The sequence below is a fragment of the Camarhynchus parvulus genome, chromosome 1 (genome assembly GCF_901933205.1).
Source record: "Camarhynchus parvulus chromosome 1, STF_HiC, whole genome shotgun sequence".
Lineage (NCBI taxonomy): Eukaryota > Metazoa > Chordata > Aves > Passeriformes > Thraupidae > Camarhynchus > Camarhynchus parvulus.
In genome coordinates, this window is record NC_044571.1 from 111,164,059 (window position 1) to 111,191,024 (window position 26,966).

Sequence of the window (26,966 nt, forward strand, 5' to 3'; positions counted from 1 at the left end):
TCTGGGTGCTTTAACAGATCTTGTGCAGTTTCAGAGGAATGATTTTGGCATGTCTACTGTCTTTTAAGGCAAGACAGCTAAGGCTTCTCCACCAGGTGTTTAATCCACAGTGGTCTGTGGGGACATAAGTGCCTGTGGTTGCAGTTGGGGGCTATAACTTTGTTCTGGCTTTCTGTGATGTTTTCTAGGGGTCTGGCTGCTATTGTTTCATGCTGATTGTACAGGGCAACTGCTTTGTGGGAGGAAGGACTAAATGCCATGCAACCCTAGTTGAGAATGCTGTCAACAGGAGATGTTTCACAAGACACTTGACATTGAGTAAGAGTATTTGTTAATGAAAGCACCGATTCTCAAGAGTATATTGTTTTTGTGACTTCAGGCCCTTAGTTGTTAGAAAAAACCACATCCTCCTTTCTGATGAAACCTCTGGGCTGCTGGGGAGACCAGAGTGAAGATAATGAAACACTGAATTTTCTGTCATGTTGTCAAGACCTTGCATCCATAAGCGACTTCATTTATAAATTGTATACATGGCTGTACTACCAGGTGCCTTTAAGATAAGCAAAGCAAGTTGCTTGTATTAATTAATAAACTGATGATTAGCCATTTCAAGAAGAGGGGAGTAACACTCTTCCTAGAGTAGGATGGGAATGCTTATGGTAGGATAGGAATGCTTATGGTAGCAGCCATAAGCATCCTGTACTTAGCAGTGTGAGGAAAGTTTCCATGTGGGCTGTGTTTGTGCTGCTGGAAATAACATGCCTGTAATTACAATGTTAGCTGTTAGTGTTCTTGGTTTGTTAGGTCTCTTAGTGATCAAATTGAGTTGAATCCAGGGGAATTGAGTTTATTTTGGTGTGTTCACAGTTTTAATCAAGAGAATGTTTTCATTGGATCCAAGGTCTCAGTAGAAACAGTGGTCTGCAAAGAAATTTTAGTTATCTATGTGTTAATTAGTGTAAAACTTTGGTGCACAAAAGAATTTCTTTGTGATATGCTACCAAACCAAATGGTCAACCATATTTCTACATAAAAAATTGTAGAATAAAACCAATTCTTGCCCAAAATATTTTTTTAAAAAATCACTGAGGCAAGTGCAAGCAACCAGGGAGTACAAGTAAAAGTAGGAAAAGATGACTTCAGTTTTAAAAGGTGTTGATCTCCAAGCACTGGCAGCTTAGGCACTGTTGGATTCATACAGATGCAGTTACCACGTGCTTTGGAGGGCTCAAAGGAAGTGAAAGGATTTTGCAGGTTTTGAGATCCTCCCAAGCCTGAGAGACAGCATTTAGGAGGAGGTGCTACTGTTTGGATTTGAAAAGTTTTGGGTGAGACCAATACTATAAATGTGGTTGGGGACAAGAGTCTGTTCATACTGAAACAGGGATGGGTTCTTGGTGTCATTTCCACTTCAGGGAAGGAAGCTGTGATCATGCATATGTGATGTCCCCCTCTTCTTAGTGTCACCCTTGGAGCAGCTTGGTTAGCAGGAGCTGCAGTACTTACTGGTCTGTCACTGTCTGTTGGGGCAACCAAGACAGAGAGTATTTTGGACCTGATTAGCATAAGAGATCTGATAATCAGAATGTCTTGGTAAGAACAAACAGCTTTGAAGACTGAATCAAGACTGGCTGACAGGAAAGAAGATTGAATCGACTTCTGCAAGCAAGAGATATTGCAAAATTTATAAGTTTATTTATGTGATGATCAACCCAATCATTGTAATAAATCATTACTAGCCTTTCTAGAATAATATATAAGCATATGTAGTCCACAGTAAATTTGGATTTTGATCACCAGTCAGTCTTCCCCATCTCTATCTCTCATCATGACCAATAACTGCCCATCTGTCCAGAGCAAAAAGGGCATCACAATAATGACGGCCAAGGTACAAACTGGAGGGTTTAGTCTGGTGTCAGCTGAACAAATGACTGGAAACACTGAAAGACTCTGCCTTGACCCAGGAGGAGTTCAAAGTCAGAGGTGCTGCACAGGTGTTGAATTGCCACAGTGGTAAAAGCAGTTGTGGAGGGCTCTGAGCTCTGCTTTAGTCCCATTTAGTATGAGCTGACAACTTAGCATTGACAAAGATGTCAGACTGAGGCTGTTAGAACATAAGGAGACAGATCCTGAGCAGAGACACAGATCTGAGCAGTCAGTGCAGTGATGGGAGCTTGAACTTGTTTTGCAGATGAGATCTCTGAGACGAGATAGCGAGGAAAGAAAGACCTGAGAGTAGAGAAACCATTGTTGAAGAATGAAGATCTGTGATGGAAAAGAAGAAAAGATTAGTAAGTAAGGTTAGTAAGTTAGTAAGAATATGAGTGTCTTATCCTAGTTCAAGAGCATGAGGATTATCTGGAAAGGAAGATGTGGATGGAAGGTTTTAATTGCAGTGTGGGGGTTGAAAACGGAGCTGGAGAAAGTTATTATAGTTGGAGTAAAAGTGCTTGAACAACACTAGAGATTTAAAAGAAATGGCTGAAGAGGCACAGGTGGGTTTTTTTCAAATTATTTTGATGATAGGTGAGAAAATGAGAACCATTTTTCTGCTGAAAAGAATAAAAGCAGCTGAAGGCTAGATGAGATGTTCAGAAGGAAATACTGGAGCTACAGATGGTTGGAGAGGGTGATGGGATCAAGGAGGATGCATGGGAGAAGAGCAAATATTTATTTTTGCCCTATGTACCTTGCTGACCTTCCCTTCCTAAAGCACTCTTCTCTCTCAGACAGTTTCCTGTGATCATTTTTTCCTCTTGAGAGGAACTAAGGCTGAGTAAGCTTGAGGGATAGAGCAGTAGGTAAGTGTGACTGAAATATGACTCAAAATTCAACTTTCTCCAACTGGAATATTTAAATAGGTGTAGGAGCTGGAAGGTGGATGTAATCCTGGTAAATGTGGAAAGAGGAGGAAAAGAACTAGAGCTGGAGATGATCCTTGTGGATTTTATTATGACAGAGGAGGCCAAAGAGTTCCAGGTAGTGGGAACAGCCACCATATCAGTAAAAGTATGGGATTAAAGGGCTGGGGATGAACAACTGACAAATCTTGTGGTCTCTCTACCAAATAGTCAGATTGTGATTTAAGGAGCCTGTGTCTCATGCTGTAAGGCAACAGAAGCAGGAAAAATTTTTTTGAAGCCGTGAAAGAGGCAGAGGGGAAAAATCGGCAAAGAAGAACATTAAATTGAGTCAGCAATAGGACAGATGAAAATTAAACTTGATAGAAACATCTGTACAGGATTACACAGTTCCTTCCTTCCTTCCCAGACTAGGGAAGAAGTAGGGAGAAGTCCTTTTTTTTATTTTTATTTTTTTGCTTCACTACAGTTCTAGTGAGAACAGTGACTTCTTTAGATTAGGCAGATCTGTGCTACCCACTGCCTGTGTGTGGCAAGGAGTTCTCTGTACCATGTACAAGCAGACAATGTCTGTGCAGACTCTTTTCTTCCTACACGAATACTGAGGGCATCTTGCTTATTTTATGCTTGAAAGGGAGGTTTGTTCTGTGGTTTGGACTTACTACAATGGATTTTATTTTATTTTATGTTTCTTTTCTACACCAATAGCTGGAAAAAATACATAAAGCACAGCAGCTCTCAGTTCATTTAATTTGATTGCTAGAGGTCTTTGTATGTTCCAAATAAATATTTGGTAGCTGTTTTACAAAAGAATATTTTTTGGCCCATAGTCAGAGTATGTACAAGAGAAAGGAAGCTCTGAAAAAAACCTCATGATGAAAATTCACCATCCCTACTCCCCACCACCCTTGGGGTGCTTTTTCTCTTGGAAATGAGAGCAGTGATGAGAGGAGAATCTTGAAGTATCAAGAGATAACCTGATGGGACAGAGGAGTTAGTGACTTTTGGAAGTGAACAGCGTGGATTCTGAACAGCGGAATTAATGAATGGTGGTTTCTTCTGGTTTTGGTTATTGCAATTACTGTGATGTGCTCCTCCCACCCCTGCTTGCATGCCCATTCTGTCAGATGTTTGCTGTCCAGCTTCTGAAGGTTGCAGAGCTGGTTGCTCTCACTGACTAAAAACTCAAACTTCATGATTTAAGGACTAAGGTAGGTGAGTATCGGTGATGATGAGAGACAGGGGGGACCGAGTGGTGATCAGAATCCAAATTTATTGTGAACTACATATGTTTATATACTATCTAGGAAGGCTAATAATTTTTTACTACAATGATTGGGTTAGACATCACATAAATAACCTTATACAGTTTGCAATATCTCTTGCTTGCAGAAGTTGATTCAATCTTCCTGTCAGCCAGTCTTGATTCAATCTTCTGGTAGTCTTCAAAGCTTTGTTTGCTCTTGCCAAGGCATCTTGATTATCAAATCTTTTATGCTAATCAGGTCCAAAGTACAACAGGCGGGTTTTTCTTTATTTTATATGAACAGTCTTCAACTTGCATCTTTCTGTTTGGTCTGCCTACTTTGAGCTACTTTATTCAAAACTGACAGGCAAATCAGCTGAGGTACTGATGGATCAGGAAGGTTTGTTCTCCTGTTCTAACAAGGGAATTTAAGGTACTAGAGCCCAGAAACATAGAATCCTATGAACAGAAGTAGATTGCTGTTACCATCTCTATGCTGACAATCATGGTTTAATAAAAATCAAAACTTATATTTGAGGGACCAGGAACACACGTTACATGTGCACCCACCCGCACTGACTTGACAAGATTTTTGCTTTCACATGATGTGACATGAGCACTGACATTCTCTTGTGATGTCACAAGATCATGCTTTGTTTTTCTATGTAAATCTGAATGAATGTAGAGATGCGTCTGCTTAAATCTGGATAGGGATAGTGCATTGGCAAAAGGTGCCAGTTAAAGCATATCTTCAACATGTTTTCCAAATCATGATGAATATTACTTGTTAGGAAAACTACCAGTACAAGCACAATATCAACATTGATTACTTTAAATTTGGGGGGTGGTTGTGGTCTGCTTGCTGTTTTCACTGTGCAAAAGGTAGAAGAAAATTAGGTGCTTTTAAACTATAGCAGAGTGATTCTTTGTGAGGCCTTGCACATGCAGACCTGGGAGCATGGCAGAGAGCAGGAGTAGATGGCATAGCTGGGAGTGAGAGAAGTTTGTTCCTCAGCTTTCTGGAGGTGAGCCTTTGTTTTACCTACAGCTAGGAAAATCTGGAGATATGAAACAAGATGTGTGCCAGAGAGGAAACTGAGTAATAGCTGGGCCAGGCTGTTAGTTCCTCTGATGAGGCTTAATTATTACAATGCCTGTTGTCAGCTGGTATGAAAAAGTATTAAACTCATCCTTTGCACCATAGAATTGACTTCCATGAAGTGTTGTAGAGGAAACATCTGTGAGTGGAAAACATCCTGTCACAGATAATACAAGGAAGGAGAAGTGAATGTGCTTGGCCTGGTATATACTTGTTTGATTGCAGGTATAATGCAATGTCTGTGCAATCACCCGATGCAGGAGTTACTGATGCCTCTTGTCTTCTGCCCTTGCAGTCAGTGTGATGTGAACTTCCTCACTCTCAAAGCAGCACTGATGTGTCTTGTTCTCCTCCTTTCTTCTTTTTGCCTTTCCCATGCAGTCCAAGTATCAGCAGTAGAGGTGAACACCCCGGAGGAGATGTTTGTGGAGAACGGGACGGACGCGAAGCTCCCGTGCACGTTCACATCCGTGGAAGTGATCAGCAGTGCAGCATCTGTCTCCTGGAGCTTTCAACCAGAGGGAGCAGCCACTCGTATCTCAGTAAGCAATGCCTGGAGGGGAGCAGACCTGGGAGGGGAGGCTGGCATAGTTGAGCTGTGCTCTTCTAGTTGGTTCTAAGGAACAAGCAGATATGGATTGGACCCTCCTTTGTGTGCCTCATCCCCATCATTGTGATTTTAGGGGGCTTTTTTAGTGTTGTATGAAAATATTGCTAGATGTCTGCCAAGACTGCAGTGGACAGTGACTACAGAATATACTGGTTACTCTGTTAGTCTTAGAAGAGGGATGTTGGCATGGAAGCTGTATGTATGAAGTAGATGAGTATCTAGGAATCTTGTAAATCCTCTGACTGAATGTAGCAGTCAGAGAATTTGAATTACCACTGTAATTGCAGTGTTACGTTATGTATTGTGCATATTGTTTATTCTGCTTGTGTACTGTATAGCCTCTGTTTTGAGAGGGTTTAAAGTAAGACCAATCTCCCTGGTTTCAGAAGAAAATTGAATAGTTTAAATCAGGAAGCAGTTACATCCTCATATTATAGTTACTTGACAAGTGAAAAATCAGGCCAGCAAGGAACTTAGGCAAATAATATTTGTCATGGCTCAGTTCCTGTATATTGGGCCCAAGGGGGCTCATATCCTTTGGCTGTAAGTCTTCAAAGAAGGCTTTGGTAGCTCGATAGCTGTCTTCTTCCTCTTCTTCCTCAGACAGTTCTGCTTCTTTCTTGTTCCTTGTACTGAATGAGAATTTAGAGGAAGCAGGGCAAGGAACTCTGGGGCACCTTTGAAGATGTGGGGACAGCAGGTTGCTCAGCCTGTTTGTGTTTGTCTCCTCTGCTACAGACATGAGCTCATTTAAACTCTAGGAGCTCTTCAATGCTCAGAGCAGAGATGGTCAAAACAGTGTGTGAGCATCTTGCTCAGTATGTAGAGCTCTGAAGAACAAGCTTCTGAATTCTCAGTGAAATAAATATTTACTTTTGAAGAGGGAGCTCTTCCCATTGGGAATGCAAAGCAGGAGTTGGGGAGAAGTAAGGGAAGTAGGGCACATTTCCTGCCAGTGCTGAACAGGATGGATGAAGAGAAGCCATCTGTTGGTGGATTTCCGCTCCCCATATATCCTGTTTTGCCGTTCCCTTTCTGCATCACCGTTCAGTTGTAGGAATACAGCTTCAGCACATAACATTGTTTTTGGAATTGAAGTCAGTTCTGGTGTTCCACCTGGATGTAGCTATCAGCACAACTGAAAGAAAAGCAAATTTTCTTTGAGCAGCAGGGACCCAGCATAATTTGATGTTAATTCCCTGTTTCTTCGGAGGGTCTGGGGAAAGTGTAGAGGGGATGTTTGTTTACGAGCCTGAGTCATGGCATTGCATAGCTTGGTGGATGTGAATTTGAAAGGCCAATCTCATGGTGAGCTTATGTCTGAGGTAAGCCCATGCTTCTCTTTACGAGGATGGTCTGTGTCCCTTTAGAATCACACTGGCAATCTTGTGGCCATGTGGTGAAGCTGACTCGACTGGGAGCTTCCCCTGCTTGTCCCCTTCCCTCACCATGTATTCCAAAGTCTCATCTCACTCCACCACAGGCAAAGGATGGCTTGAGGCACTTAACTTGTGTTTCAGGACATGTTTTACTTTGTGATTTCTCCTCCCCCAGGCCAGGACATCTAGAGAGCTGAGGAATCTGCCTCTGGCCTTCTAGACTTCAGTGGGATGACTTCCCCTGTGTACAGGGGTGTGGTAATGCAGTGCTGCTGTGTTAAAGGTTACAATCCAGCTGGAAAAGCTGCAGACTGTTGCAGAGTCTTCCAAAATGTTGACAGCTGGCTGTGTGCTTGCCAGCTTTCTACCACATGAAATACTTCATTGAATTTATGTTAATCTGTAGACAACAAATAAGATTTGACTGCAGCAGGACAGATGGCCATGATGTGCACATACCTGATCTGGACAAGATTTGTGCTGCCAAGTGATAAGGCCTGATATTCAGAGTGCAGGTCTGATAGAGAGGGTGTTGGAATAGCAAATCTGAGATCAAGAGCAGGAAAGGATATCCTCCTATCAAGGATAGGAGGCGACTTAAATGGAAATATGGGGCAGTAGGCAGGCTGGTCTGTGGCAGAGCCACTGCTTTGTAAATAAGGCAGGAGGAAGAGGAAGCTGGAATACTGTCCTAAATTTCTTTCATTGTTTTCTGGAGACTGAACTGAAGGGAATTCAGCTTGATTCCTGATTAGATTTATCTTGCTGTCCTGCAGAACACCAATTAAGAAAGAATGTGCTCTTGCAATTCTCCTGCAGCCTTGATGCCTCTCTTAAGGTATCCCATGTGTTTGAAAGCAGAATTGTTCTGTAGAAGTCTATGCACTTCTACTGCTGTAAATTCCAATTTTGGGCAGGTATAGTTGGGGAATACTCAGTTCCTCCTTAGTCTGTACTAAGGAGGTTTATTCTTCAAAGATTTTTGGTCATGTATAGGAATGCAGAGCCAATGTGCAGCTTAGTCACTTAAAAACTGGGAAACAGTTATATTTAGTTACCTGAAGGTTTCTGGAAAACAGCTAGATATACTCTAAATTGGTCATGGGATTTTCTGAGGGGGTGGAAGAAAGAGAGAGTATTGCATGTTAATTTAGCTGTGCTTTAGTTGCAAGTAACACACAGCAAAACACAAGATGGGAAACTTGGTATCCTTTTTCTGCTAGGATGCAGGCAGCTTCCTGTGCCTGAAAGACAGATGGCTGTGTTCCAGGAGTGTTCTGTCCTTTAATTATTATCAGGTTACCAGTTTTTTTTTCTTTCCCCCACCTCCTTGTCTGCAAAACTCTGTTCCCTGCAAAACAGAAAAAAGCCCCAGCCAATCCAACCACAAAACAAATCAAAACCAACAGAAAACTGAAACTTGCAGTCTCTTGTTCTGGTGTGGTTGAGGTAGAAGCATGGTTATGTTATCAAGAGGCAACAAGGCAGACTTGATAGACCACGGAAGTGGTGAGGCAGGAGGAGAAACCTCAGCTGCTGGCTGAGGTTTTGTAACACAGCTGGCTTTGGGAGTGTGCTGTAATAGTGGGAGAAGCACAGTGGCTCCATACTTGCTAATTGGGTTGTTCTTGTATCCTCTTTTCCTTGACTGCAGTTTTTCTATTACTCTAATGGGAAGTCATACCCTGGAAAAGACATACCATTTAAAGACAGGATCACTTGGGCTGGAGATCTTAACAAGAAAGATGCTTCTATCACAATATCAAACATGCAGTTCCGGGACAACGGCACGTACATTTGTGATGTCAAGAACCCACCTGACATTGTTGTCAAACCAGGAGAAATCCGAGTTAGAGTTGTGGAGAAAGGTATTATTCACCCTATATGATTTTTTTTCCTTCTCACTTGTTTTTTCCCCCCTCCATTCCTTGTCTAAATCACTTTTATTGGGGGTGGGGGAGTGGCCTGGAGGGAACAACTGGTTTTTAATTATCTTCTTCCAGGTCCTAATAATGGAATTAGTATGTGTTAGCTGTTTAAAAAGTGTATGTCATACCCTTTTCCTCTATGCCCACTAATTTCTGTGGTTTAAACAATTACTAGGAAAAGCTGATGGAAGGCTTAATGAAAACACATCTTCTCATTTTGAAGTCCTGTGAATATATTTCCTGCATTATGCTGCATCAAGGGTTAGGATGACTTATGAAGTCTGGTGAGCAAGGAGAAAACCCTTGCTTGCTTGAAACCCTTCTGGTATACTTAATGGAATGCAAAACTATAAATCTGGTCCAAACATACAGAAAGTGAAATGCTACTGTGTTCCATGCAAAGGTGTTTGTGTCGAATGTGCATTCAGTCTCTTTTACTCAGGTGTTCTTAAAGAATCCATGGTGGCCCTTACAAACTGCAGACTGGCTACTTGCAGTCACATGAGGCTTCTGGTTAGCATTTGGCAACATTTGTCACAGTTAAAGAACACTAAGATTCTGTTTCTCATTTTGGCTCTTTATTTGCCTTTATCATCCAAATAATTTGATTGTTCAGCTAGAGGTCAGCCAAAATGTGATGTTTTGTACAATGAAATGATTGTTGCAGTAATTGCATTTTCAAATTTATAATTCAGGAAGGACAAGAATAAATGTTGAATTCATAAATGGCAGTGTTGATGCAGCATTCCAATAGTTTTGATATGTTAGGGAAGATACCTGTCTGTATGTCCTAATTGGAATGATTCTGCTGCTAGAGCAGGTGTGTACCCCTCCTCAGGAGGTCATTCCATGTTTTTATGTAGGCAAGGTCTCTGTCTAATTTTTCTCTTCATGGAACAGTTTGGGTTGAGCAGGACCCCTGGAGGTCCAGCTATCACTTAGAACTTCCTGTTTCTTGGAAGTTTGAAGCCTGTATAAAATAGGATCTGTTTATTTTCTCACAATGATTGTCACTATGAAGAAGCAGTAAAGCAGCTGCTGATTTGGCAAAGTCAGGCTGGCTTGGAAAAGCCTTCTCAGATTTCAGTCCAGGTTAAGCTGCTAAAGACTGACCTCAGTACACTAATTCAGCTGGTATTTTTCAACAGACTTGCATGCTGGCTTCCCAATAGCTGGGGCTTCTGGAAGAGAATCTGATTCTGAATGGAGCCCTGTATTTGAAACACTTCTCACCATTGGAGAAAATGCTGCAACAGTTCTCTTCACATTTTTAGGATGACTGAAAATGTGTTTCCAAGCTCTTGTAATAGGTTGTAACTCATTCTGAACTGAGCTGGAGCAATTTCTTCACTTGGAATAAATACATGATGACATTTGTGCACATTGGTTTTTTGCTTTGTATGCATCTAATGGTTCTGAATTGTACATCTGGTGGTATAAACTGTTCAAAGCCATATTCATTCTTTGCACATTTAAATGAGCTGATAGATGATAGGTTAGCTTTAGGTTTTGGATTAAACATTTAATAAGTGGCCTCATTTTTAAAAATTGCCAAACTAACTGGGCTGATTTTCACTGCAGTACCTACATGGTAGGTAGTGTATTGGTTTGGCACTGCCTGCTTTTATATAGCAGGGGGCCACTAAGATATCTCCTGTGAGAATCTGCTGGAAGCTTCCCACCGTGTCCAGCAGAGCCAATGGCTGATGGCCCAGAAGATGGACATGCTGCTGGCCAAAACTGGGCCAATGAGAGGCTGGTAATGCCTCTGTGATGACATATTTAAGAAGAAAATCAAAACAAGGTCACAGGGGTTTTTTGTTCCTAGACAGAGAAGAGTGGGAGGTAGGATTATGCGAGGGGAAACAACATGGAGACACCAAGGTCAGTGGAGAAGGAGGATAAGGATGCCGGTTGCCAGAGACAAGATTCCTCTGCAGGCCATGGTGAAGCAGCTATGCCCCTGCAGCCCATGGAGATCCACAGGGGAGGCAGAGATCCACCCACAGCCCCTGTGGGAGGTGCCCATGCCAGAGTGGGTGGATGCCTGGAGGAGGCTGTGATCCAGTGGAAGACCTGGTGGAGAGAAAGGGCCCTGCTTGCAGGCTGGAGCAGCCTGTCCTTGGAGGACTGTACCCCATGGAAAGAGAGACCCATGTCACAGCAATTTTGGGAGGACAATCTGCCTTTGGTGGAATTCATGTTGCAGCAGGTGTGGTTTGGCTGCTGCTTGTGAGAGTAGAGCCACTCTGGAGAAGCTCATGGAGATCTGTCTCCCGTGGGAGGCATCCCACAGCCTCACAGGAGAAGGACTCCTCTCCCTGAGCAGTGGAAGAAAATCTTGGTAATGGACTGACCAAAACCCCCATCCTGTCTCTCTGCCCTGTCAGTGGGAAGGAGGGAGGGACTGGGGAGGAGAAGGTATTTTAAGGGCTTATTTTACTTCTCATTATCCTTCTCTGATTCTGTTACTAATACATTTCACTTTGCAGCTAAAGTTGAGTCTGTTTTGCCCTTGAAATGCTTCTCCTGGTCCTTATCTCACTCATGAAGAAACCTTTGTTAACTTTTTTTGCTTTTCCCTCCTTTGCCCAGCTGTGGCAGGGGAGGGCGAGCGTGTGACTCTCGTCGGTGCCTGGTGTTGGGCCACTGCCAAACCATGACAGCTAGGTTGCCTGAAGAGTCTCCTATCCTTGGAGATAGTCAAATCCAGAGTGGACAGAGCATTGAGCAAACTGTGCTACTTGGCCCTGCTTAATTTAAGCAGGGGGGTTGGACTAGACAATCTCAAGACATCCCTTCCACCTCAACAATTCTGTGATGATCAGATGGAGGTGTCTGAGACAGATTTTTCTATATAGGTGTAGGTTTTGCCTGTTGGATTTTTTCTGATTCACTTGTATTTGGTATAAGTAGCTAGAGCAGCATGGAGTCTTGTAAGAAACCTTCTGGCCTGAGATGTTCCTTGTGTTAACCATGATGTGGGGGAAGGAAAGGACTTTGTTTCTCTTTTGTAATGGTAGTCTGTGTATTCTTTGACTTTGTAGGTATTTTGTACTCATTCTCTGATTGGCTTTTGTTTCTGGCTGCTCTTTTTTGGTCTACTCTCCCCCAAAATAATATTAGGGAAAACGTGAGTAAAGCAATACTGTGTTCTACATGTTTTCCTGGTATTGTACAATGATCCTGACTTAAGAAGGGAAAAAAATGAGTCTATAAAAACGTACAGGCCTGTGTTGTGAGACACCAGTCATGTGTAAACACTGCTAAGGGTGATCCTGGGTAGGAGCTCTGCTGTGTGCTGCATGCTCCCTGGAGAACACCCAGCATTCAGCACTCCTGGTGGGTTAGTGATGTGCTGTGTCCAAATCTGCTTTCAAGCGTGCCTGCCTCTTCCTGTTGACCTTGCTGAGAATTGCCAGATGGCTGTAACCTGTTTTTTTTTCCTCCTTCAGATACAATATGAGACAGGGTTGTCCTCATTGTCACTTGTGTTCCCTGACATGTAAAAATTTTGGTTCAACACGAACTCTCTCCTGAAGGACGGTGACACTAAGAACACTCCTGGTGTGTGCCCTGTTCATGTTACTCTGCTGGCTGCCTGCTGCCACTGCCACTTAGGCTGCATGCTGTAATTTCTGGGTGTTACATTAGTGCCTCCTGCTCTGAACGAACCCAGGCTCAAGTGTTTTGCAGTTGTGTTGAGCAGGGATGCAGAAGAGTTGAATGTTTTCTCCCTTCTCTCTGCAGACAGCCTGCCTGCGTTCCCCATTGCCACCGTGGCAGGGATAGCCATCGGTACGGTTACAGGGCTCTCATCGCTCATCTCTATTGTCGTGTGTCTTGTCATCAGAAAGAACAACTCTAAAAAACGATACTCTGGGTAAGAGATCTCTCTCCTCACCCGTGGCTGATGTGAGGAACAGCAGCAGGATCAGAGGGAGGGCTTAAAGGGGGGTAGGAGTTGTTTCAGCCAAGCCTTGGCAATCACAGCTAGAGATAGCTATGGTGATGTGGAACTGTGATCATCTGCCTTTGGTGGTTACCTCTGTTGAAGTGGTGGTTACCTCTCTGCTTGAAGAGACCTACTGACCAGGAGTTGCACCTGAAAATCACTAGATGTTGAAGTTGATCCCCAGACACAAGGATACATGCCCTCAGAGCATTTAATCTGAGACACTCTGGCTCTGGTCTGTTCCCCTTCCCTCTAGCTCTCCTTTCCTTACCACCTCCAAAGGAAAAGCACCACACGTGCACTTTTAAGGAATCCTGTGTGTTGAGATTAGGACTGGATTTTTCTATTACCAATGTCTGCCTCCTAAGCCTGGACCAAAATACTTGCCAAAACCTCCTTCATCACCACACTTGAAAGTAAGGAAGGAGTAGCCGCTCAGCATCCATTCTCATTCACTGTCTGTTTTTTGTTAACTGTTACCATACCTGCAGGGCTTCTAGTGTTAGGAGGATAACTCCAGAGTGAAGCACAGTTCTTTGAGTAGGCATTTGAAAAAGCACCAAGAACTGACAAAGGCAGATGAGAGTCCTGTGGTGATGAAACTTGCTGCTGGTGGAGGAGGTGCTTCCTTTTTTCTCCTCTCTAATTAGCTGGTAATTTGCTTCTCTAAGAAAGAATGAAAATTATGTATGTAGTCTTAGAAACAACCCCAAAACATACAAGTTTCTTCTGATCTTTGCCCAACAAATATTCCTGCTTATTGCAGGTTCTTTGGGTTGCCTGTGGGATAAAAGAAAATAACTCCAAAAATAAGCTTGTGGGGATTTCCAAATTAAACTTTGCCCTGTCCTTTTCCCAGTTGGAGAGCTTAGACAAAGTGAGTTGGCTATTGCCCAATGGTAAGGCTAAATACAGCAAGGGTGGCTGTGTGTGCTCAGAATTGTGTGGAAAGCCTGGTTTTCCCTTTCTGCGTGTGTCCTTCCCCTAAGAATTGGAAAGAATCCTGCAGTGTCATGCACCAGCAGTGTGCCTGAGGTGGCCTGCTTGCCCTGCTTCCCACTGACCTGCTCTCCAGTGTCTTCCTGCTGGAGGACACATGCTGGTGCTGAGCCTGGAGCAGTAGTTCATGCACTGTGATTTCTTGTAGCAGATTAAACTACTCTCTTGGGAAAGTAATCTCTGAGGTTTAAATCCTGCTTTCACTGACCATGGCAGCTCTGCATGATGTGTAGAAAGAAACCAAGTGTGCTGTGACCCCTCCAAACTTACAGACTGTCTTCTACATGATGCTAACCCGGTGTGTGGTGGTGGAGAGAAGCACTTACTCCTAGATAACCATTCTGCCTTGAACTGAGGTGGGCTGGGGCCCTGCGTGGCATCTGGAACCCCTGCATGGCCAGAGTTTCCATTCATGCTCTGACTTCGGTGTTTTTTGTTTTGTTTTGTTTTCTTTCTGCCCTGGTGTGCTGGGATCGGATCCTGCTTACCTTCCTCTCCTTACAGAGATCCTGATATAGACGCCAGATTGGGAATGTAACAGGGCTGGGTCTTCTCTTCCAGTCCCACTAGACACCATGGTAACTAATCAAGTTGGTGGTTGCTGTTAATACCTGTGTGTGTGTACACATTTCCTCTTCCTTTGCTGACTAACCAGCTAGCTCTCTACTAACATGACTGTAATTTGTGCTGGAATCTGTTGGCAAAGGGATGGTGCATTTCACTGGGTGCTTGGGTTTCATTGTCTCATGTCTAACTGGGGTGGAGTTGTTGTTTATGGCAGATAATGTCCCTCCATCTCTTCCAACAGTGAACTTGCCAGTGCACTGACTAAAGCACAGGAAATTCAGAGCTCTTTCTGTGTCAAAATAAAAGTAAATTCCCTGTGAGCGTTCCTCTGGCTCAGACAGCTTGGGTGTTGGAGAACTTGCAGGGATCTAAGTACATTAGTTGCTTAAACCTGAATGATAACATTTAGACAGTGTAGATCTGAGGAGTTTTGTGAATAAATCAATTAATGATTACATAATTTTGGTAACAGAAGGGATGCCTTATTTTTGAGACAGTCACGACCCCTTGCCATGATGGCTGGGGTAGTATCTTTGTTCTAATTCTAACTGCTGCATGTATGAGGAGGTAAATCTGCTACCAAAGGGTAAAAAAATGCTTGCCCTGTGAGGAGGTGGTCTACTTAATGTCACTGTCCTCATTTGTTTCTGTACACAACTTATACACAGTCTACAAAGACTGAGAAAAAAGGATGCCCAGTGATTAGGGGGTTGTAGCAGAGGGCACTCTTGTGACTGCTGCCAAGGAGGTGCCTACTTAGCTCTCCTGGGTGCTTTGGTACAGGGAGGTAGACCTAGCACTGAGAGACCCATCACTGCATTGCCCAGAAGTCACCAACTTTAAGGGCATTTGCTCTGTGGTACTCATTTTTCTATCACAGTCTTGTTTTCTTTTCAGTCCTGCTTTAAGCAGATGAAAAGAAGCAATCAGAGGGTGAAAACCAGCAGCCTTCTTTTAGGGGTGTTGGTTCCCACCACAAGACTGTTCTTTTGTTTGAAAACTATGATTTGCCTGATTAGATACTCAAGTAGCTATATGAAGGCACACAGCATAAATGTCCTGTGTGACTCTTAAGGTAATTGTTCCACAGACTGATGTCTGCTGGGAGAATTATTTTGGCCTCACAGCTTAAGTATAAAAGCAGGGGAACTAATGCAGAGTTGGGTAGGAAGTACCTTGCTTGTGTAGAGAGAGCTGGTGGCTCTTGCAAGTGTTGGCTCTAACTAGCACTGGTACAACACTTGCCTCAGTGACTGGCATTGCTTAGCTTCTAGTTAGAAGATAATTGCTGTTTACCATTGTTAACTGAGAAGAAAACACATGATTTTGGAGAGGCTGAGTTGAATGGGAGTATCTCAGGACCAGGGGTTGTGGAGGAGCTGCTGTCCTATGTAAATAGCTGCTCCTTCCAGTGAAGCTCAGAGGAGGGACAGAGAAATGTCTCGGGAGAGATGGAGAATTGTGTGTGTTTATTTCAGAGTCCATTATGTTCATTTTTTTACTTTGGCGTAACCTGCCACATTTCATCATGCCATCATTCGTCTTTTGTTTTTGTTTCTTTTTTTTTTTCTTTTTTCCTTTTTGTTTTGTTCTTTTTTGTTTTGTTTTGTTTCTCGTGTGCCTCTTGAACATTGTCGTGCAAACTCTGCTCTGCCACCTCGTCAGCTGCAGTACCTCTGAGAGCTTGATGTCTCCGGTTAAGCAAGCTCCGCAGAAGGCGCCCTCCGACACAGAGGGCCTGGTAAACAGCGTGCCCACCAGATCACACCAGGTAAACTGCTCCTGCTGCTCCCTGAGGCAGGATTCCCCCCAGCCTGGGGCAGCTGCTGTGGAGAACATCCAGGCAGGGTGGGATTTGTGCTTTAGGGGCTGTCCGCTGGTGAAAGAGCGTGCGCTGCACAAGGGTGCGCAGGAAGCTGGGGCTGGTGAGCTCTGCTGTAGAAGGCTTGGTGCAGTTCAAAGAGCAGCATCTTTATATTAGCTGAGATGAAGTTTTATGCACTTCACATACTAAATTATAAAAAACCATGGTTGTGTGTGACAGTGTTCACAGGGGTTCGAGGATGAGGGAAGAGATGAGGATCTGATTCCATGTTTCAGTAGGCTTGATTTATTATTTTATGATATATATTGTATCAAAACTATACTAAAAGACTAGAAGAAAGGATTTCATCAGAAGGCTAGCTAAGAATAGAAAAAGAAGGAATGATAATGAAAGCTTTTGTCTCAGAGTCCGAGCCAGCTGACTGTGAGTGGCCATTAATTAGAAACAACTCTATGAGACCAATCACAGATCCACCTGTTGCATTCCACAAAAGCGCAGCAGCAAATATCCATTGTTTACCTTTTGTTTTTGAGGCTTCTCAGGAGAAAAAATCCTAAGGAAAAGATTTTTCAGAAAATATCATAGCTACAGTTGTGATCTTGTGCATTAACATACACAGGTGATAGTGAAGTGCAAGGATGGGGAGTGGCCAGTGAGTATCTGTTTAACTGATGTATAAATAAAATAAATGTCTGTCAGATATGGATCACCCCATAAAGCTGCCTAGTCTGTTCTGGAATGGTAATGGGGAGGAATTTGCCTTGCACTCTCATGCTCCATGGCGTGTACTTCCTTCACAAGGGGAGGAGCTAAGTGCTGACCAGTTTGCAGGTGATTTGTGCTGCTCAGAGCTCTCTTCTGCTGAGCCTCCCAACTTTTGTGGGCTTGAAAGTGCCAGTCTTTGTGCTTGCTGCATCTGGCAAAGTTCTGCTGGCTTTGAAGGGAGAAAGTGGCTTTTATCCAGACTTAGCATCCCATTGAAGGGGACAGAGCATGAGCCAGGCAAGGATTCTATGCAATGGATCATTACCTGTTAGTAATACAGGATTTCCTTATTTGGAAGCTGTTTCTTCCCTCTTGATTTGAGTATTCCTAGCAATTTTCCTCTGAAGATACAGGTCCTGGGAGAGTTTAAGTTCAAAATGGGCTTTTTCTTAATTAGCCCCCTTTTAGCAAGTGGCTGCATTGTAGTGTGTGGAAGTCAATACCTGGTTTGTTAATTTCTCCTGACACAATAATGGAGATGTGTGTTAATGTATTAACACTACAGAAAAAAACCAAATGTGCTAAAAGTCAGCTCAGTAAAGTCTAAGCTCCTACTCTGCTGGGCTTCTGGTTTGGTTTTGAAATGCATTTTTTTCTGGGCCAGAATGCAGTATTTGCAGTATTTCCAAAATTTCAGTACACAGACCCACAAAGCTGCCTTCTGCCTTCAGAGATCAGAGGCTATATAATCAGGATTTAAAAATAGTCAGATTTTTACTGAAATAGGTCTTGTAGCAGCAGGCTGCCTATAAGGCCTGGGTAAAACTTGTCTTTTCTAGATCGTGGGAGATGCTTCTGGAATGGGTGAATGAGACAGATGATTCTCACCATCCCCCCCCCTCAAAAAAAAAAAAAATTTGCAAAACCAGCATGGTGAGATTCATGATACAGTAGCTGTTGGAGTCAACATCCATAGTCAAACCCCAAAAAGTTTAAGCTAATTATTGTCATGGCATGAAGGAGCACTTGCAAGTGCCCTGAGAGCTACACACAGATGCTGTTCTGTGCTTGCATCCTCAAAGCAAAAATACTCCAATGTTTGGTGTGAAAACTTGTGGAGTCCTCACCTTTCCATGTCCCCGGTGTTCTGAGTCTCAGTGTGCTGGAAAGAGCAGCAGAGTAAATCTAAACTTTGTATTGTTAACTCAGAATCAGGGTGCTTTTGCCCTTCTGTAGTCACTCCAGTCTGTTTCTTCATTGACAGAGTTCTCCCTGCAGGTAAGTTCCCAAAGGAAAACACAAAGTGTGAGCACTGCTGACCTCAACTGAAAAATACTGCAAATGGCTTTTGTTTCATTCAGTTTTAGTTTAGTCTTTAGAATTTTAATCTCTTTTGTCAGGCAAACAGAGTTTCTTTTTGTGGCAGACATTTGTAGCAGCAAGTAGTTCCTCTACCTCCTGTTGAGCATTTGCCCCATCTTTACAGAACAACTAAACATATTTCCTTGTCTTTACAAAGATCCACAGTGAAATCAGGGTAGATCAGATTTTGAATAGAATATTTAAACAAGTGAGGTGAGGAAGCTAAATTTCATTTGATTAGACTTACATTGTTAGCTTCTAGCCATTGTTTGGTTGTTTCTTTAAGGGTCACATCAGCATTCAAATCAACATATTTGAAATTTTTCATCAGGTACAAGTGTTTCATGGTAATCAAGAAATGAGTTGTAGTATTCAAGCTTTTGAGGTGAAAGGCAGATACTCATTCCTAGCAGTTCCCAGAGCTGTTGCAGGCTCTTTGCTGATTCAGGCACACTCTTGTCTCTTGGAATGCCTGGCAGTTTTAGACCAGTGGCTCCCACAATCAGTGCTGTGGTCAAACAGCAGAGGCCTGTGGTCTTCCTTGTAGCTTTTTTACAAGGTAGGATGTGTAGGAAGTGAATGAATGCTTTGTACTTCACTGGTGGAAAAGAACTGTGAATACAAACAAAACTGCCTCTGCAAGTTAGAAACAGTAACAGAGGTGTTTGCTCTTAGAGTGGCATTTAAATGAATTAAATGAAGTTTATTCATTTTTTAATTTATGTATCAGTTCAAGAATTAGTGATTGAGTATTTGTCTGCATCACATCTCAGCTGAAAGTGCACTGAGACTGCACTTCCTTTATGTTTTGAGGGCAAGTTACCAGGTGTGGACCTGTTTTCTGGAGTTTGCATATCTGATCCTGTGAGTGTTCAGCTGCTTGAATCAGCTCTGCTTGTTTTCACTGTGCCCTCCTCCTCAGCAGGTTTGTTCTGTGCTGTCAGATTTGTCTGTGGTGGTTCTTGTCCCTGCCATCATTCTCTAGTGACTGCTGTTCTACCAGGACTGTTATTTGCATGGGTAAGAAATGATTTACAGTGAAAGCAAGAACTACATGGATTTCCCACATGGATGTCCTTGTTTGGATCCCAGGACCCTGAGAAGGAGCAGTTTGTAATGCCAAGAGTCTTGATTGAAATTTCAGATAACTTTCCCAGAGCCTGAATCTGTGGTAGTTGCAACATCATTCAGAATCTGAGAAATTTGAATATTCTGTAGGCTCCTGTTGGACCATGGTGGTCTAACTTTGTAATTCCTTTTTCTTTTTTGTAACTTACAATTACTGACTGCTGTCAAAATTTTAGCAGGTACACCTGCTGCTCTTTTTCCTTCAATTCTGAATGGAAAAATTGCAAGGCTTCAGGAAATACTGGTTTTGTGTAGCAGTGCTGGTCTATCTTCTGGTTCTGAAGAGTCAGGATGAGCTTACTTGGGATTAGATGAAAGTTCTGAATTGTTTAGACAGTTTTGAAAATGGCCCAGGTGATGCTTGTAGTCAGCTAGAGAATCAATTGCCAGCAAATCAAGTAGATGAACACTGCAGTAAATCCTTGGTCCCTCCTTCTCTCTGTGTTGGCTATCTACCACTTTTTTAGTTGACTGAGACAATGATAGCTGGGTTTGGATCAGCTGATCACAGCAGTCAGTCTCTCCACAGCACTAACATGCTGCTGGCAGCACAGTGACTATATTTAAACTGGCAAAAATCCAGTACAGTGCTAACTGATACTGAGTGAACTCCACTGGTAGACAATTGACCCATCACAATTACTTGAACAAAATTTGGAATGTCACAGTGAGTACTTTCTGCAGTTAGATTTATTGTTTTTATATTTTTTTTAACTGATAGTGCTCTCAAACTGAATTTATCATACCCTTGACCTCTGGCCTCAAGCAGATGAGATTTCCAAAATTGCTTGCAATTAAACTTCAGGGTTACTTTGTCTTGAAGTTTATATAGACGCTGTGATCTGATTGGAATTATTAATCTCAATACAATGTTGGAGACCAGACCAACATGAAAGCAAATAGCAGAGAAGTTTTTTAAAAAGTGGCTATAATGAGATTTGCAATCCAGGGCTTTCTAGGACATCAGTGTCTTTTTTTTTTCATTTTCTCAGTGTGTTGTTTATATTCAGGGTTTTATACCTACTTGCAAGTTTTCACCCCTCAGTCAATCTTCTTCCTCTATTCTTTATTACTTTGGAAATACTTTACCCAGAAGGAATAAAATGTGGATTTAAATCACTTCTCAAGGAGAACAAGGTATTTATCAGGTATGAGTCTTGCCACTGTACTGGGGGGAAAACAGCTGTGCAGGAAGGTATCTGTGGTCCTTCAACAGCTTAATTTTCTGTACAGAAGGTCTGTTTTCATCTCTGGCTCATAATTGCTTTGCAAAATAGATGGAAAAATTTCTGTGTCAGGTCTATACAAATGTTTCCTAATTTGTCAGCATTCCAAAAGTACTGGCTAGAAGGGGGTAGAGGAGTGCCAGTGAAGGCTACTTCTTCCTAGGACATAAGGGACACCAGAACACTTAAATGGGTGTAAGGTTTTGAAGGAAAAACTGCTGAAAAAGCCACAACTAAACTAAAAGCTCTCTATTTTTAATTCCCCCCCAGTAGTCCCAAGATAGATAACACAGTCCCTTTGCCTCCTGCATGGGCTGTGTGGTGGCAGCCCTGTGCTTGTCCCAGTTGGGGGGTTCAGCATGGGAGCTGCAGCTTTCTTGCCATCAAGGTCCCACCTGTCTTGCTGGACCTCTGCTCCGTGGAGGTTGCAGTCCTGTCCTCAGCAGCTGCAATTGGCTTTCCCTGGGTTATGTTTTAGAGGATGTGGTGTTTAAGGAAGTGTTCACACATTCAGCTGACAGACAGGGCTGTAATGTCTTCCCCTGCACCCCAGCAAATGTCACAAAGGTGTGAGGCCGTGCCTGCCCAAGGTGTCTGTGAGCTGCTACTGCCTGGGCTGGCTCAGAGGTCAGGTAAGATTTCTGTACTGTTACACCATTTTAGCACTTCTGGCTCACTGCTGTGTAAGTCTTGGCCCCATCACTGGCTTGGGCAGTGACTTGAGTCACAGGGTGGCTGCAGCTTCCTTATCCAAGTGGCACAGCCATGCTGGGATTTACAGGACCTGAGTAGCAGTTTGGGAAGTACACTCTGCTGTTGACTGGTAACCTCTAGGACAGTTCCTCTTGAACAATATTAAATCTGGCATGCATCTGTCTAAGCCACATGTGTTTGCTACATAGCACATAAGAATTGCTGCTTTTCAGAGCAAGGGATCCTAGATTTTGCTTTCTGTGGCAGCAGGCAGGTTTGGAGGGAGGCAAGGGTGCTGTTTGGCATGCTCCTGAGAGGAGAAAGGTGGCAGACTAGAGCTCACGTGCAGCTGAGGGTTCATTCCACCTGCTTCCAAGTGCCGTTCGCAGTCATAAAAGCTCTGTGGTGTTGCTTTAGCTTTCATCTTGCTGCAGCCCCCATGGCAGTGAGGGGCAGTGTGGGCAGTTGTGAAGAAGCCTGACTGTGCCTGTTGCTTGTGTCCGCAGGGCCCAGTCATTTACGCGCAGTTAGATCACTCCGGGGGACAGCACAGCGACAAGATCAACAAGTCAGAGTCTGTGGTCTACGCCGACATTCGGAAGAACTGAGATCCTCAGCTATCCAAAGGACAACACACATTCAGACTGGAATTGCTTGAGCAAGATTTGACCCAGAGAACTCTCACATGTGGCCTTTGATGCCTAGGCTAGGACCAATGCATGTGCATACAGAGGGAGAGATATATATGTATTGTGTGTAAATAGTCTATTTAATCGTACAGAAGTGAGACCAATGTTGCATGTTGAAATGCGGTAAGAATTTTGCTTATAAATTGCCAATATTCTTTTTTTTTTTTATCTTGTGTGACGAGAGAGAAAGTGAAAACTCGCATCACAATTTTAAAATATTTTTATCTTGATTATTAATGGAGAAACTGGAAGATGCCTAGATTGACCTGGAGATTCCTTTTTCTTTGCTTGTAGGGCTTAATTTCTTTTGTTGAGGTGACTATAAAGAAGACATTTTCTTTATATTCAGAATTCTTTATGTATACAGGGTATTTATCTTTCCTTGGTCAGATTCTCAGTACAGGCTGCCTTCTCGTGTAAACTGGACCCTCTCACTTGGTCTTGTAAGCCAAATTGTGACTCCTAGCTATCAGAAATGTATGTCTTAGCAGTGTGAGTGAAGGAAACCTTTAGGCCTACCTGACCTGTGTAACGTGGGTCACAAAACTGTTTACTTCTCAATGAGCCCAGCTATTCAAGCTTAGTCCTTTAAGGGACATGGATAGTGTTGATCTAATGAATTTTGTGAAATGGTAGTTTACCTGTGAAAACGAAGGAGAGGGTGAGTTAAAGGCATAGGAAGCTGTAGGTGTAGGTGGTTACCTCAGACTCTGTTGAACCTTTCAGTGAAATCTTCCTTCTTCAAAGCTCTGTCATTTCATGTGTTAAAAAGGGCCCCAATGGATCTGGAAGCTGTAGTACTCCCATACCTCTCTCCCATGGCTCCATTATGCCACTGTCACCTCCTTGGAGGTGCTTTATCTGTTCTCAAAAGCCTGTAGTGGAGGCTGAACAACTTCTGGAGGAAATCTAGGGCTCTTTGGGTTTTTTGATGTGTGTTTTTTTTGTGTGGCCAATATTTGCGCAGAAGATGCAGATGGGCAGTTTATTTCCTTCATCTCTGCAAGTCTACTGTTTGGATACAATTTTCCAGCCTCTTGTTTCTAGGTTAAACTCCTCCTAGATTATTGAGGATCTCTGCTGATGAGGATTTCTTTTGCTGACCCATTGTATCCTGAAATCTGGTGCTCAAAACTAGAAGTGGCCTTCCAGCAGAGATCTTCTCAAAGTGGCATATAGAAGAAGGATTTCTGTTTTGTACATCCCAATGTGGTTTTGTTGGTTTTTTTTTTTTGGCAGCAAATAATTTTCAGTTTGGTCTATGGTAACCCCTTTTCTCTGATTCTTACCCATTTCCTAGTTCAGTCTGTTTCAGAATCAGTCCCAGAATGGTTGAGGTTGGAGGGACCTCTGGAGATCATCCAGCCTTCCTCCAGCAGGGTCAGCCAGAGGAGGCTGCCCAGCACTGTGCCCAGTTTTGAGCATCTCCACAGGTGGGACCTCTACAGCATCTCTGAGCAACCTGTTCCAAACAAACTCAAGCCCACATTTGACTCTTAACACCAGGCACATGAAAAATGGTTACAGGCCCATGGCAGACCCTTTCACGACTACATTAGATAATATTTAATTATGACAGTGCAATATAAATAATTATTTTGTGTACAGTGGGGTTTTTTCCCCCAAGAAAATTAGGTATGGCAACACTATTCTTTCATCAGGATCAGACTTCACTGGTTTCCTGACAACAGCTGCCTTTATTAGAAATCAACAGCTTTATTTTTGTACACATGCACTGGGTAGATCTTAGGACATTGTTCTCAAAGCCAGAACCAGCTTCTTAAAACTGGGGCTCAGAAGGAAACCATGGATTAATTTATTCTGCCATATGTCAGTTGCTAATCCTGCAATATCTGAATTTGTGTAATTCTTCTTCCAAGACTTGGCTGGTATCAAAAAAAGGGCATGTTTCAGTTTTAAAGCATCAGTTTTCAGGTATTTGCCAAGTCTTGTAGGGACCTGAGACACCGAGCTGTGGCTAACTAACAACTCTGTAAATATTTTAGCATTTTATTTTTTGGCAATAACACATACAAGATGAAAAATGAACAAATTTCTTCTTCACAGGAGACCTTTAAATATCTTCTTCTACTTCATGGATTAAGCAGGGGTTTTTTTAGCAGCACTCCACATGGAGGGCTCTGGTGCTTGTATCCACTGCTGGAAGCTGACAAAGTGGGACCTACTCACCCCAGAAATGCTCAGGGGTAGTTTGTCCACTCAAGCTTCCATCTGTTGATAAGATCCACTGCCTTGGTTGCTGCAGTGCTGATGTTGGTGACTGTAGTGAGGAAATTCTCTACTCAGAAGGTGGTGAGGCATTGGCACAGGTTGCCCAGAGAAGCTGTGGATGCCCCATTCCTGGAAGTGTTCAGGGTCTGGTTGGGTGAGGGTCTGAGCATCCTGGTCTGATGGAAGGTGTCCCTGCCCATGGTCGTGGGTTGGAACCAGATGATCTTTAAGGTCCTTCCCAACCCAGTCCAGTGTGTGGTTCTGTGGTTCTAGAGGATCAAGTTGGACTCGATGACCCTGATGGGTCCCTTCCAACCCAGTATAAATCATGATTAAGATCAGGAGGAATCCTGCTGCTGCTTTCCTTATCTATCAGGCTGTTACTTCCCAACATTTATTTTACACTTAGTAAAACCCTAATGCTTTGGATGTGGTTAATGGAGAAACTTGATTTTGATCTGCCTGTGTTCATCCCTGTGCATCACCATCTTGCTTCCCCAACATTTTTGAGTAAGAAGAATTGTGATGAATGTGGCGGTCAGAAACTTGCTGCTATGAGAAGATGGGGCTGGCCTTGCCTCTGAAGTCTGATACTAATGTTTGCTTCTTTTCCTGCTGGAATGTACTGGAAAATCTGAGCACAATTCTGATGTGGTGCTAACTTTAGGAAGCACACGAATCCGGTGCTAACTTTAGGACTGATCTGGTGCTAACTTTAGGAGACACACTGGTCTGGCTGGTTTTAACTGACTTGAGGAGACATCTCCTTGCATGGCTTTTGTCTAGCTACAGGTATGTTCATATTGCCTAGACTGAGGAGGCTCCCTGCAAGGCTACTTGGGTCCTCTTTATGAAGGCAGAATGAACTTGGAAGTATTTAAAAAAACACACTAAACATCCTTTTAGAAAGAAACAAAAGTCTTCCCCCAGGAATGGCAGAAATCTGTGAATCCCACTCCAGTGCCAAGGCTGTTGATTTTTTTTTAAATTTTTTTTTGTCATGGAAAAGCAAGCAATATAATTATTTAGTAATGTATTCATGCTGAAGTCAGAAGAACTTCAGGCCTTGTGAGACAACACTTGTGAACTTTTCTGTTCCTCAGGTTATCTGAGATGGTTTAATGATACGTTAACCTGTGCTGATGAAAGGGACTGATGCTGAGTTGGCTTACTTAGTAAAGTCTCAGGAGACGGAGGACTTCTCTTCCTTGATGGGTAGAGCAAGCAGATTTCAGTCAGACAAGGTCTGCTTCTGCTGTTCTGGTGACCAGAAGTTTAACTCTGATTGCTCTGCTGCTGTTGTTCTCTTAATTTGCTGACGCTGTTCCTTGCAGGAAGAAAAGAGCAGCTTGGATTTTGAGGAACATGAAGGGTGGTGTCCTTGTCCTGTTGTAGCACTGCTGCCAGCTCTTTTTAGGATCATCTATTTTCAAAACAAGGGCTGCATGACAGGCTTGCAGCAGCCCAGAGGAGGAGCAGGCACCTCTCTTGAGGCAGTAGCCAGTGACTAAAACAGGGGGGTCATTGTTCCTGGATAGTGGACATGGGAGGGCCTGTGTGATGACAGACTTGCAATAAATTCTTTCTTACTCATCATGCAAACAAAGCTGGGATCAGTCTGAAATCTTCCTTATTTTTGATTACCATAAATGAATTTCAAGAGGACTACAAATAAGGTATCAAGCTAAGTAAATTGGTAGCTGTACTCAGTACATCAGGTTTCCAGGGCCCCTTTTGACTTCAGCAGTTGTTCTGTGAGGAAGATGCTCACCATGTACAAAATGTTAGCATTAAGAGCCTTTACAGTGGGGCAGATATGTCCCTGCAAGTCATTGCCTGATGTGTCATTTATAACTGGAGACCTGTAGGATTTTGTTTTCTCTCAAAGCTTTAGTGGTATTTCAGTTTGTGACAAGAGCTGTAATTAGGTTTTTAAACTTTTTAAACCTGTGAGAACTGTCTAGGTAACCATCTGTCTTGTAACTGCAGTAAAGGTGTGCATGCAACTTAAAAGCTGCATCGCCTTCAAGTGGATTCACTGAGGTCAGGTATGGAGTTTTTGATTTGTGACCAGAACACCTTCACTCTGTATTGGAATCTTGTCTTGGAATTCTACATCACTAGTGTATCTGCCAAGGACCTCAAATACAAATAGTTATTGTATCACAGGTGATGGAAATACTTCCTCAATAAAACCGCCAAGAGAGAAGGTGGGTGGGACTTCTGGGCTATGGCCACACCTCTGCAGTGTAACATTTTTATATGGAAGACTACAAAATTATATTAACAAGGCTCGGCAATTATTCTCTTCTTTAGGTTTCTTTCCCTTCTCTTCACTGCCCTAAAGCTAATAAGCCCTTTCATTTACAGGTATTTTTGCACTCTAAAATATAAGTTCAATGCCTTTGGAGATCAGTGTGCTGTGCAATGTTTTCTGTCTCCCTGCAATGCCAACTGTTCTT

General features: G+C 42.9%; 1 protein-coding gene across 3 annotated transcripts in view; it reads left to right on the top strand.

Annotated features, from left to right (window-relative positions):
- The window catches only part of MPZL1 (myelin protein zero like 1), a 40,114-nt gene extending 13,210 nt beyond the window's left edge, over positions 1-26,904 (top strand). For 2 of the 3 annotated variants that reach the window (XM_030966241.1, XM_030966155.1), the window contains exons 2-6: positions 5,588-5,748; positions 8,850-9,063; positions 12,874-13,006; positions 16,310-16,415; positions 22,090-26,904. In XM_030966241.1, the coding sequence (XP_030822101.1) occupies positions 5,626-5,748; positions 8,850-9,063; positions 12,874-13,006; positions 16,310-16,415; positions 22,090-22,191 (678 nt within the window). In that variant the 5' untranslated portion in view covers positions 5,588-5,625 and the 3' untranslated portion in view covers positions 22,192-26,904. Of the gene's footprint in view, positions 1-5,380; positions 5,749-8,849; positions 9,064-12,873; positions 13,007-16,309; positions 16,416-22,089 lie in introns of those variants that run through there. The other variant, XM_030966065.1, reaches the window with a different exon arrangement.
- The last annotated feature ends 62 nt before the right edge of the window (positions 26,905-26,966 follow it).